Genomic DNA, 12,343 nt, shown 5'->3' with positions numbered 1-12,343 from the left:
CTTACTGTGATCTGACTATGTTGGGGAAGGAGTATAGGCAGTCTTATTAGAAAAACTGATCTTAATCCTTCTGGTTAATTTCTAGTGAATTTCATAAATGTTATAAAGAAACTGCTTGCTTTGATTTCTGGTGCTTACCTTAGTAGCATGCATTGAATTCTTACATCTTCCAGCCTGTGGCTGAATCAAACCCACATATATAGAAGTTCTATATGAAGTATCTGGTTGCAAATATGCCATCAAGCTGTCCTTCAAGCATCATAGCCTGCAGAAGCTTTTTAACAGAAACAGAAGCAATGGCATATTCACAGTAATGTGACTTTGCCCCCTGTTACAAGTGCTCATTTTTAATTTGTAAATTACCAGACAAATGCACACAACATGACTGGAATAATGCATGGAGTGTGGAGAAGCTATAGCATTTTTTTTAGTGGAATGAAGGTGAGGAGATCTTTGTCATTCTAAGAGGCAGGGCACTGTCTAAGTCATGTTTTTTGAGCTCTTGTGTTAATCAGCTGGAGGGAGAGCTGTTTGTTTCCCATCATATTCCCTCCCTGTTCTCAGCATGTTGAGGCAAGCAGAAGTGATGATGATCAAAGCTCAGCTTCAATCAGTTTTGTGAGGGATGAGGGAGATTAGAAATGAAGTGAAAAATATGCCATGTGGAAGTGCCCATAATGAACTGCCTGATAACACCAAATGAGTGCAGTGATTAAGTGAGGCTTAGTGCCTGGAATATTCCTGATCTAACTTTTTATCCATTTCCTCATTCTGTTCTATTTTATAAATATAACATACTTCTAGAAGTTGTAGAATGGTGCTTTTGTAAATAATTTTTGGAAGACATCTTGGTTTTAGTTTCGCAAATGGGTATGAAATGAACAATAAATGCAGTAGCTCTATTTCTACAGTTGGCCATAATGTGCAATATATGTGTGTTTGTAGAGTAGCCTTGGTCCAAAATGGGCAGCACCTGCCCCCAACAGCCTTCTGTGGGACTCACCTATTGCAGCCAGCCATCCCTGCATTTTCCCAACAGTCAGTTGATCAATGGATTTTGGGGGATGCCATTGTGTTGCAGGAGCCCTTCTCTAGTATAATATCATGTTCCTCCCTTGCAGCGTGCAAAACAAATGCTTGATTGGTTGCCTGGGAGCATAAGATTGTTAACCAGCTGATTGGTGGAAAAATGATCAGAACTTGCTGGTTACCAGTCTTATGCTCCCATGCTGTCTTCATGACAGTTCATTGGGAGACAGTAGAAAGGCAGCACTTAAAAGAAAACCCAGGTTTTCCGGTTCTTTTCAACTCTTATAGTAGCACCTTTGTGCAAGAAATGCACCCTTTTTGGTCACTGTGCCTGAAGGACCCACCTGAATGTGTAAGTTGAATAGGGCTGCATGTGCTAGTCCTGCTGCAAGGATCCTAACCATTCCAGGTTAAGCAGCAAAGACTGCTTGAGATTTCTATTTGTTTTCACTAGAACATGAATAGAAGTTGTCACTCAGTCAGGAATCTTGCTTTATTAAGTAGAAAGAATATTTTATTCTATTCCTCTTACTAGTGTTGACATAATGCATTCATCCTAAAACCTGAATAGCAGTGTAGTGTGTGTTTTCTGTTAAATAAACCAATTGTATGTTATTTTGAACTTGTCATATATTTTGTGCTTCAAAGGAAAACCAGCTATTTCACACAGAGACCTGAAATCTAAAAATATTCTAGTCAAAAGGAATGAAACCTGTGCTATTGCTGACCTTGGGCTAGCTGTGAAGCATGATTCTATATTAAATACAATTGACATACCACAGAATCCTAGAGTAGGAACCAAGAGGTAAGACAAACAAACAAAAAAATAATTTTAAAAATAGTATATGTATATGAGCATAAAACTATACTGCATTGGCAATTGACCTTTTTTGAATTGTACTTCTTCATTTCAGTGATGGGTCCCCAGATTTGTGCAGTCTTGTCAGTTGTTCTCATATTTTGCTTTTCAACTTTGTTGTGGAGCATTTTGAATTGTCACATGACCTGTAGTCATATATGTCTGGGCAAGAAAGAATCAAAATACTGATAGCTTCTCCTTGTGATCTTTCAGAAATTACTTTTGTATGACTCAAAATCTGTTGTTTTGCCCTGTAAACTCTATAACTTCTTGAAATCCCATAAGACTTTCCTTAAAGTCATAGCTGTATAGGATGATTGTGAGGGGTTGTGTAGGGTTTATCTTTTCCCTAAGTCTCAGGGGCTAATACAAGACCTGCAATTTATTGTAGAAGGAAGTTTGTCGCTCATTGCTAGTTATTTCGTATCAAAGCAAATTGCAGTTTCAGAGAGACAATTAGGTGAATGAATCAGCAGTCCATTTGAAAGTAGTAACTGAACTTATTGAAACCTTTTTATGTAAAAAATCAAGTAGATTGGAAATGTCTCAAGTTGACCTGTGCCTAATGTGGGAGTGCATATTTTGTTTTGACACTGTGATCAATTGATGATCAATGTTATATTTGGGGAGCATTTGTTCCATTCCCTTATGTGTGTGAATCTTGCAAATTGATTATAGGGAAACTGCTAAAGTAGGAAGCTTTGGGGAAAAAATATGAATAATATTTTGAATCTTTCCTCTCAGGTAAGTTCACTTATTTGAAAATATCACATGTATAGTCCATTTGGATTATCTTTCCTCTAATCATGCTGCTGAATATTGGAAATACTAATCCTCATTAGCTGTGATAAACAACATACTGTATAATTTCACTTTCTTCAACAAATCTGTGAGTTTTCAGTGTCTCTGTGTTTGGAAGGTACATGGCTCCAGAAATACTTGATGATACAATGAACATAAATATCTTTGAGTCTTTCAAGCGTGCGGATATCTATTCTCTTGGACTGGTGTATTGGGAGATATCCAGAAGATGCTCAGTTGGAGGTATGACCCATGTCTCTTATTATGGCTACTTACACTTAACCAAAGCTTTGCTTCTTACTGAATTTTTAATTCATTTTGGACATACTGTATTACATTTATTTATACAAAAATGTATAACCTGTTTTAAAGAGCTTTCAAAATATAAAGAGAATTTTTCTTAAAAAAATCTACAGTATCATTAAGACATATTAACCAAACAAAATGAAGCATAAACAGGGTAAATACCATAATGAATAGTCAATACATTAAATGAAACAGAAATAAGATCAAAAACTTATCTAAAGATAAATGTTTTCAGTTTTCAAAAGCACACAAAAAGACAACAAAGTAACTCTTATTTAAAACAGTTCCAGGTCCTAAGAAGAAAGTAACGGCAAATCACTTCCAAAAATCTTGCTAAGAAAACTGCGGAGACTAGTCCAAGCAGTCGCCAGGAATCAACACTGACACAAAGGCACAAAAAAACATAACAAAACAGGATTACAGTTAGAAACACAATTCTAAAATGTACTTATATAGAATTCTTTTTCTGGTCCTTTAAAACACTTCTACAATCACACTCCTACACAGAAGTCAAACGTGAGGATCTCTTTTTGTCATCCAAACATTAAATTATAACGCTGTAGAGCTGGATATAGGTTCCTGTAAAAGATTTGTGATCTCATTATGTTACCTTATAAGTATCTTCTGTTATTGGTGTTATACACAAATGCATCTAATCCTTCCTCTCTCAGCCCATACCAAAGTTTGTTTGTCAGTCATCAGCTGCCTTTTTTTTTTTTTTACATAAGAAAGATTGGTAGAGAAAAATGCCTGCCAAATTCAGGTTCCTGTCCATGCTGCAGCTTTAAATGAAGATGGTTTCCAATTATGTTTAATTTGAGCCTAATGACTAAAGATTCTGTTTTACAGCTTACATTGGGTATGTATCTACACAAAAGTTAATATTTTGGTGTTGAATAATCTTTTGAAAAAAACAGAAGTTGTTGACAGAGAAACCATTCTGTCCCAAGCAAGTCCCTCCAGATGTGTTCCAAAGTATAGGTCAACATTTCCCTGGGAATTTAGAAAGTTCTACTTCCAACATGTTTGGACACACCACATTGCAAAGGCTTGCAACAGAAAGTTGTATTCGAAGATTGGTGACCAGTATTATAGTTACAAAAATTCTAAAATCTGTTTTCTACAACTTTTGAAATGGCACTAATAAATAACTACTTGTACTTCATTGCTGTCTTAGGAATTGTGGAGGAGTACCAGTTACCTTATTACGATGCTGTATCTTCTGACCCTTCAATAGAAGAAATGAGAAAGGTAGTCTGTGAACAAAAGCTGAGACCAAATATCCCAAATCAGTGGCAAAGCTGTGAGGTAACATCATCACCTTCATTAAAAAAAATGTTCATTTTCAGTATTCTCTAATGAAATAAAAGAGACGCAGTGCAAAGCAAGATTCAACTCTGGGTGCCTTAATACCTTCACATTCCTAAGGTTCACCCTAGAATAAAAAAGTGCTAATCCAGGACCTGAGGCTCCCTGCAAAGAATATCTTTCTATCTAGGGTTACCAGATACTGAAACAGGCAGAGGACACAGACAATTGGAAAGGAGGGCAAATGGGGGGGGGAAAGACAGCCTGTTTAACTTTCCTGGCATCTGCAACACAAATTACATTGAAAAACTTAAAAAAAAAAAAAAAAGTATTTAGGCTTACATGTATGAGATTCCCTTTTCCAGCATCAGAAAGGCTGGTTTTTCAATCAGAGGAATATGCTGGAGTTGATTAGGAAGTAAAAGCCTTCGGTGTGTCACTGATTAAGGTCTTGCCAATTTCAGGCAGCAGTGCAAGTGAGAGGGAACTAATGAATCAACTAATTAAGGTCACAGAGTAGAGCCTGTTTACTTGCAGGTAGCACTTATTAGGGAAGTGTTGCACTGGAGAGAAAAGGTGCTCCAGAAGAGATACCTTGTTAGATACTCAAAAAGCTGGACAATATTTGATTTTAATGTGGACAAAAAGGAGGACATGTCCTCCTTTTGCCAGACATCTGGTGACCCTGTTTCCACCAGCAGAAAAACATACCCAACTTCTGGGAATATTGGCAAAGGGAAACCTTCAAGCAGCCCTGGTGATGTTCTGTATTAAACGTATATGTGAACATAAGGAAAGCAGTACTGGATCAGACCAAAGGCTTCATTGATTCAGCATCTGTTCCCACAGTTGCTGACCACACAGTTATGAAAAGCAAGGGTGGGCAACCTGTGGCACCCCAGATGTGGCTAAACTACAGCTCTCAGCACTTGTTACTGTTGCCAGTGCTTTCTAGAGATATTGGGAATTCCCTAGGAAGGCACTCCTAGCAAAAACTGGAATGCTACCAATTGTCTACAGTACAAGCAGTACAGTACAAGAGATAATGGCAATAGCCCTTTTCTGCTTATGTCCTCCAGCAAGTGGTATTACAAAGCCAATTGGAGATATGGGTAGTACTTGCTTGAGTAAAAGCTTGTGTAGAAAAGGGGTATAAATTGTATCAACAAATAAATAGTATCCCCAGTGTTTTCCTCCACGAGTTTGTCCTTTTAAAGCCATCCAGGTGGGTGACCATCACTACATTAGTTAATGTCAGCTTATCTACTTATGAATCTTCTATTTATTCTTTTTTGGGTGATGTATGAACCTAGACTTGGATCCAAAGATATAGGTGGAGGAATGAAAGTCACGTTCATTTGAAGAAATAGATGTTTCTCGTTTTTCATTGGTTTTCTGCCTTTCTTATGCAGTCCTTTCTGCATGTTGTTTTAGAGTGTATCCCAGCTCTCAGAAGAATTTTTTGGATACACAGGGGGTTGCAGGGGGAAGAATGAGACGAGTATGTTCATGCCATGGGCAGAATGGAAATTAGGATCTAAGCCAAAATATAAGTGAATAATAAACATGCATCGATCAATATTTTTTAAATCTTTCCTTGACTTCTGGTAATATTTATACCAGACCAAGATACTGCAGTGGGAGGCATTTTTCTTATTCTTGCTTTGCTGTTTCTTAAGGCGCTCAGAGTTATGGGCCGAATCATGCGTGAGTGCTGGTACACCAATGCAGCAGCTCGACTGACAGCGCTTCGCATTAAGAAGACAATTTCTCAACTCTGTGGACAAAATTCCAAAGCTTAAATTTACACACCTTGTAAAAATGGAGCAGGAAATACATTTTTGTCTTTGGTTTTTGTATTGTTTTTGATTTTGCTCTACCTCACATGACGCTAAGGATAGTATTGCAAAGCCCAAGTCCCAGAATACTAGAAAGTAGCTTCACTGGTTCTTCACATTTCATCAGGAGTAAGTTTTGGTTGCTGGGTGATGTGTGTCTTGTTTTGGCTGGTATAGGAAAAGTGATTTATTTATTTTATGGGCATAATCCATGAATATGCTCCAGAGTGTTGACATGATCCTTCCTGCCATGGCAGCAGAAACCCCTGAATCACAGAGAATATATGAGAAGTGAACATCATCAAGGAAAGTGTATCACTATAGCAATCTCCTTGTTTGCGTTGGTAGTATACATGAATTTGATATGCTAGACCAGAAGTTAACAACTTGTGAGCTAATTTTATCTCATCCTCAGTCTAACTTCACCTTTTTATGCAAAAACTGCTTCATTGTGGTAAAAGCTGTCTCTTCATCCTCCTGGTTAAAAAAAGGAAAAAGGTTGAAAATAGGTTTCTTGACCTACTTTTGCCTTTGGTGGAGCCCACTGCATTCTGGAAAGTCATCTCTGAGGGGGTGCAGCTTTTAAATGCAAGAAGGTTATTTGCTCTTCTAAGTAAACTCTGAGGGTACTAAATGCATTGAATCTATATTAAAATACATTGGCCACTGGCTTTTTAAAATATCTTGGAAATTATTGGCCTTTCAGTTCACCTCAAGAACAGAGATGTGAGCCATAAGAACTCATAAGATGATGAGCCTGGAGATCTCTGGAAGATATCATGCTTGACTGTAGGCTTTCCTTGGAAGATTTCCACAGGCTGTGTCTTAATGATGATTAGATTCACCTGGTAGTTTATGTTTTCAGCCAGCAGCAATGCCTGCCTTACCTTGCAGCAACCTGTGGGGGGAGGGGGGGGACAGATTTTTGGGAGAGCTTCCATCTTTTGTTCAGGAAGCCCCTAGAGAAAGATGAGCCCTCTCTCTACTGGTGGCATTACAAATCCCCCTTCCTAATGCCTTAAGGAAAGCATACTATTTTATGACCAAAGGAAAAAGCACAAGCATACACCCTTGACATTGCCAGTGTGAAGAATCAGAAGGAGATGCTGCCAGTCAGAGCTGATGTTATTGGGCTAAACAAGCCAAAGATTTGGCTTTTTTGCATTCCAGAGGAAGTAAGCAAGTGAGAGACTGAGACCAAAATATCAAGGCATTTTTTCACAGAACTTTGTAGAATAGGTGGTGCAATATGTTTGTGTGTGTGTGTGTGTGTGAGGGTGCATATGTATGTGTATATGTGTAATGTGCATTTGTGGGTATATATGCACACATGCATACACAGATCTTTTTTATTAATCAAATAAGAGACATTAAATAGAACATGCTTAACTGTGAAAGTTCTTGTTTTATTATTAGTCACATTATAGATGATCATTTATTTAAAGCTTTAACCACAATGTTATAGTTAAATGTCGGAAATTCTATATGTTACATGTCTTTTGCCTTCAGATTTATATTTGTGAACTAAATATTCTAAATCTAAAACAGTGTAAATGCGACAGGATAAATCTAAAATGTCTGTTTTGTGGTGCCAAAATTTAGAACAAAGTCCTAACAAGGCGCTAATGTAAAATATGTATAATACTTACCTGACTGGGAAAAAAAAAGCGTTAGAGTGTTTGGCTAAAAAAAAAGTATTATTTTACACAAGTCTGCATTGATCCATAATTTTGAAAAAAAAAATCAATGAAGACTGAAGAATAAAGGAATGTCAGATAATCGCAAGTAATAGAGTTTTATAAATTTGAAAAGTGGATACGTATATATTTAAATAAGTCTTCTTCTGGAGACCAAACTTGTAGTGAGTATTGGATTTGGGAGGGTGGCAGAAGTCTTTCTCTTTCTCTGTTTTTTTTAAGGCCCCATTTTTAGAGCAATATATTCTCTCTTGTAGGTAGAAGTCAAAGCAGAGCTATCTAAGCAGCAAGAACAGACATTCAGTTGTGAATATGCAATTGAAATCTTTATTCCCACAACCAGAGTTGGATAGACGTAGCTTTTTTGTGTTAAGATCTTCTCATGCAACCAGTGTTTTCCCATGTGACAAAGCCTGACCGTCTAGGGAGATAACACAGGAACTATAATTCTCATACGTGCCTCTTGTTCCCATGAATCCAAAGTGGCATGGAATTATCAACTCTGAGGCAGCTCTTGGATGGCCCCAATTATTCCACTTCATAAACAATTTGAACAGAGGAAACTAAGACCAAATTTTCCCAGTATTTGTGGTTGTATCTGTCTCTGTGCATGACAGAGAGAAAGAGCTGTTCCCAACCAGCCACCCATACTGTAGACAGCCTGAAATCCCAAATGTTGAGTCTCCAAATTTCTAGAAAAAAGGGTTGTAGCTTAGTGGTACGGCATATATTTTGCATGGAAGGAGTCCCAAATTCAGTCACTGGGGCCTCAGGCTAGGGCTAGAAAGATTTTTGTTTGTCAGTGAACAAAATGCTATCCTGAGGATGAAGTCGGTATCACCTTTATTTTATTATTCTCTCTCTCATAACAGAAACCGAGCCATTGTCAGTAGTGTTCATGTTAACTTTGGGGTCTTAAAAATACAAATAAGGGTGTTGACTTCTCTCTGAAAAAAAAAATCTAAAACCTATATGCATCTCTGAGCCAAAACTTCAAAAGTGTAGTCAACCATGCAGGTATGGTTTTCAAATTTCACTGATGCTGACTCTTGTGATATGAATGTGACCTGTGCCAATAAAACAGTACACAGGAATGTGTAAGTTGCCCATTGTCATCTTCATCAGTATGACCATTATTCTTTTAGTTTAGACTAGTTTTTAGCATAATGCTTGAGATTTTGATGGAAGTGCAGAGGTAACAGCAGCTCCTAGTCAACCTGGGCTGAACTCCATAGCTAAACAAGATCAGCCCTGGTTAGTAATTGAATTGGAAAGCATTTGCCAATTCCAGGGGTGTAAACTAGACTATGAAATCAGAAAACATCCATCCCAAAAGAAAGCAGTGGCAAACTAATACTGTAACAATGCCAAGAAAATGGTGTGGATGTAGCCACTAGGAGCTGAGTTCAACTCAAGGGACTTCAATTAATTAAATTAAACATTAATGATATTTATGCTGGTATGAAGGCAACTAAGAAGTGCGTCACATATTCATGTATAGTGGTTGATGATGTTCCCTGTCTTTTAATTTGAATTGTGATCTAAAAGCTCTATGTCTGATCATTTCTAAATGGTCCATTTATATACCCAAGAATCATTTGATGCTGCATTTCAAAGCTGATAAACAAGCAAAAGTAGGAACCGATCCTGAGTCACCAATGGTGACTCTTTGAGACTTAGAAGTACTGTAATCCTCTTGGATTTTCTACAGTGGTCAGTCACTCTTCTATTTGTCATTTTGCCACCTTTTAAATTAGAATCCCATTCACTTAAATTAATATTGCTGTGTGAAAATAAAAGAGTGAGAAATGGCTTGCATGTGACAAATTGTTGCTTCTATTCATTGTTCTTTAGGGACTGCTGACAAAGTCTGAAATCTATAAGCTGTGCAATTCTCACGTGAATAATTACAATAGTTGCCTTACCGTTAACAGGATGCTGTCACAAACAGGGAGTTTGTCTTTTAAAATCCTTTGCTATAGATAAGCTTGTGCTTTTCTTATTTGTATGAAGAAACCTGGAAGAATCAAGCACTTCCCATTCCTTACAGGCACCACAGTTTTATGGCTTAGGCAGAGAATAAGTACTCAGTGCACAAAATAATACTCTGGAATGTGATGAAAGTGCAATAAATTAAATCTGAAAAATTTATGTGTAAGCCAGTTGTATAAATCTACGCAGGAAGAAATAATCTCTGAAGTTCAAATGATGGCTAATGGAGGAGCAGAGCTCCATTCCAGAAGGGGAAGTCGTAAATTTTCAATCTGCGAATGCCAATAAAGAATATGTGTTAGGAATAGATTCCTCTTAAAACCCAAACTAACTTTGAATGCAGTTATGGAATTGAATGATGGAATTACAGTTTTCATACTGTACATGGTTTAACCTAGTGTATACTGTCACAAGAAAATATTTATTTTTTAAACAAATTGCTTTAATATTGCTGCTGCTGCCTCTAGTTGTAAATAATATATATCTGAATGTTGTATTTTTGTATACCTACTTTTTGCCTCTCAAAGCATATTTTTAAAGTGCCAATTTTACTATATTAATCTTTCTCTGCTGTTTGTTTTTGTGAAGCGCAACCTCTTTTAAATAAGAAAAACCGAATGTCTAAGAAATGTATCTTGTTTGCTGCTAATCACAAATAATTAAAACATAAGCCATTCCAGTCAAGAATTCAGACTTTTTTTTTCAGCAAAAGTAAAACTCATATACACCCACATACATACATAGACACACATATATGTATATATTCACAAACATACGGGCACACATAGAGAGCTCTCCCACAAAACTCCCTCAAACCAACCCAAAGGCCTCCGTGTATCTCAGGTGCCACGTTCTTCTGTGTACCTAGGATAGACGCCCAACTGCAAAGACCTTTCAGATGTACATCTGATGGGTTAAGCCTGATGTCCCATTTGATCTCACATTTAGCTGCTATTCATGACACAAATGAATTAAAATGGTGGCGGGGAGGAAAAAGCCTGCCTCTTTTCCTTAATCCAGGAATGGAATATTGTGTGTTGTTAAAGGATCTGTGCAGTCAGGGATTACTGATGGCAGAATTACAGGAGCCAGCAAAGGAGCACTTTATTCTCTCTCTCTCTCTCTCTCTCTCTCTTTCTCCATCTATCCATCTATCCATCTCTATCTCTATCTCTATCTCTATCTCTATCTCTATCTCTATCTCTATCTCTATCTCTATCTCTATCTCTATCTCTATCTCTATCTCTATCTCTATCTCTATCTCTATCTCCATCCATCCATCCATCCATCCATCCATCCATCCATCCATCCATCTATTCATCTCTATCTCTATCTCTATCTCTATCTCTATCTCTATCTCTATCTCTATCTCTATCTCTATCTCTATCTATCCATCCATCTATCCATCTATCCATCTCTATCTCTATCTATCCATCCATCCATCCATCTATCCATCTCTATCTCTATCTCTATCTCTATCTCTATCTCTATCTCTATCTCTATCTCTATCTCTATCTCTATCTCTATCTCTATCTCTATCTCTATCTCTATCCATCCATCCATCCATCCATCCATCCATCTATCTATCTCTATCTCTATCTCTATCTCTATCTCTATCTCTATCTCTATCTCTATCTCTATCTCTATCTCTATCTCTATCTCTATCTCTATCTCTATCTCTATCTCTATCTCTCCATCCATCTATCCATCTATCCATCTATCTCTATCTCTATCTCTATCTCTATCTCTATCTCTATCTCTATCTCTATCTCTATCTCTATCTCTATCTCTATCTCTATCTCTATCTATCTATCCATCCATCCATCCATCCATCCATCCATCCATCCATCCACCCATCCATCTATCCATCTCTCTCTCTCTCTATCTATCTCTATCTATCTATCTATCTATCTATCTATCTATCTATCTATCTATCCATCCATCCATCCATCCATCCATCCATTCATCCATCTATCCATCTCTCTCTCTCTCTCTCTCTCTCTCTCTCTATTAAATTTATATGGCTGCCCATCTCACTGAACATGACTCTGGGTGGTGTACACCAACACTTAAAACAATATCGTAGCTGTTAAAAAATGTAACAATATAAATAAAAGCAAGGTTGCGGGAGAATAACATCCTTCTAAATGCTTTCCCAGCTATTAGGATCATTTTGCAGCACACCTCTCCCTTTCGTTAGCTATTGGACACCGTTGCCTTGGCAGGCATACAGGACGAACTCTTCATTTAATGCGGGGGGGGGTTAAAAGGATCACTAGCATTCCTTGGGAGCCAGCCGTTAATAAGAGGGAAGAGCATGAAACCCTGAGAATAAAACCAGGAAGCTGGAGGTGGGGCAGCGGAGTATGTTTGCTTCAACGAATGGCCAAGGCGCTGCGCTTCCACGAGGTCCAAAGCACTGTTTCCAAAAAGTTTTCCAAGTGTGCACTGCCATTATTGTGTTTTTCAGGGATATCACCCTGAAAAACACAATAGCATATAATTAAAGTAAA

At 37.6% G+C, this 12,343-nt stretch overlaps 1 protein-coding gene across 4 annotated transcripts in view; it reads left to right on the top strand.

Annotated features, from left to right (window-relative positions):
• Nucleotides 1-10,509, top strand: part of ACVR1C (activin A receptor type 1C) — a 55,071-nt gene extending 44,562 nt beyond the window's left edge. For all 4 annotated transcript variants that reach the window (XM_025164239.2, XM_007424447.4, XM_025164237.2 and 1 more), the window contains 4 exons: nt 1,678-1,834; nt 2,808-2,932; nt 4,173-4,303; nt 5,983-10,509. In XM_025164239.2, the coding sequence (XP_025020007.1) occupies nt 1,678-1,834; nt 2,808-2,932; nt 4,173-4,303; nt 5,983-6,105 (536 nt within the window). In that variant the 3' untranslated portion in view covers nt 6,106-10,509. The remainder of the gene's footprint in view (nt 1-1,677; nt 1,835-2,807; nt 2,933-4,172; nt 4,304-5,982) is intronic.
• The last annotated feature ends 1,834 nt before the right edge of the window (nt 10,510-12,343 follow it).

Source organism: Python bivittatus, unplaced genomic scaffold, assembly GCF_059951505.1.
Source record: "Python bivittatus isolate LINGU-HERP-01145 unplaced genomic scaffold, Pbiv_v1 ctg000480_np1212, whole genome shotgun sequence".
NCBI lineage: Eukaryota > Metazoa > Chordata > Lepidosauria > Squamata > Pythonidae > Python > Python bivittatus.
Note: the sequence above shows the minus strand (reverse complement) of the source record. Positions and strands in the feature narration are given on the sequence as shown.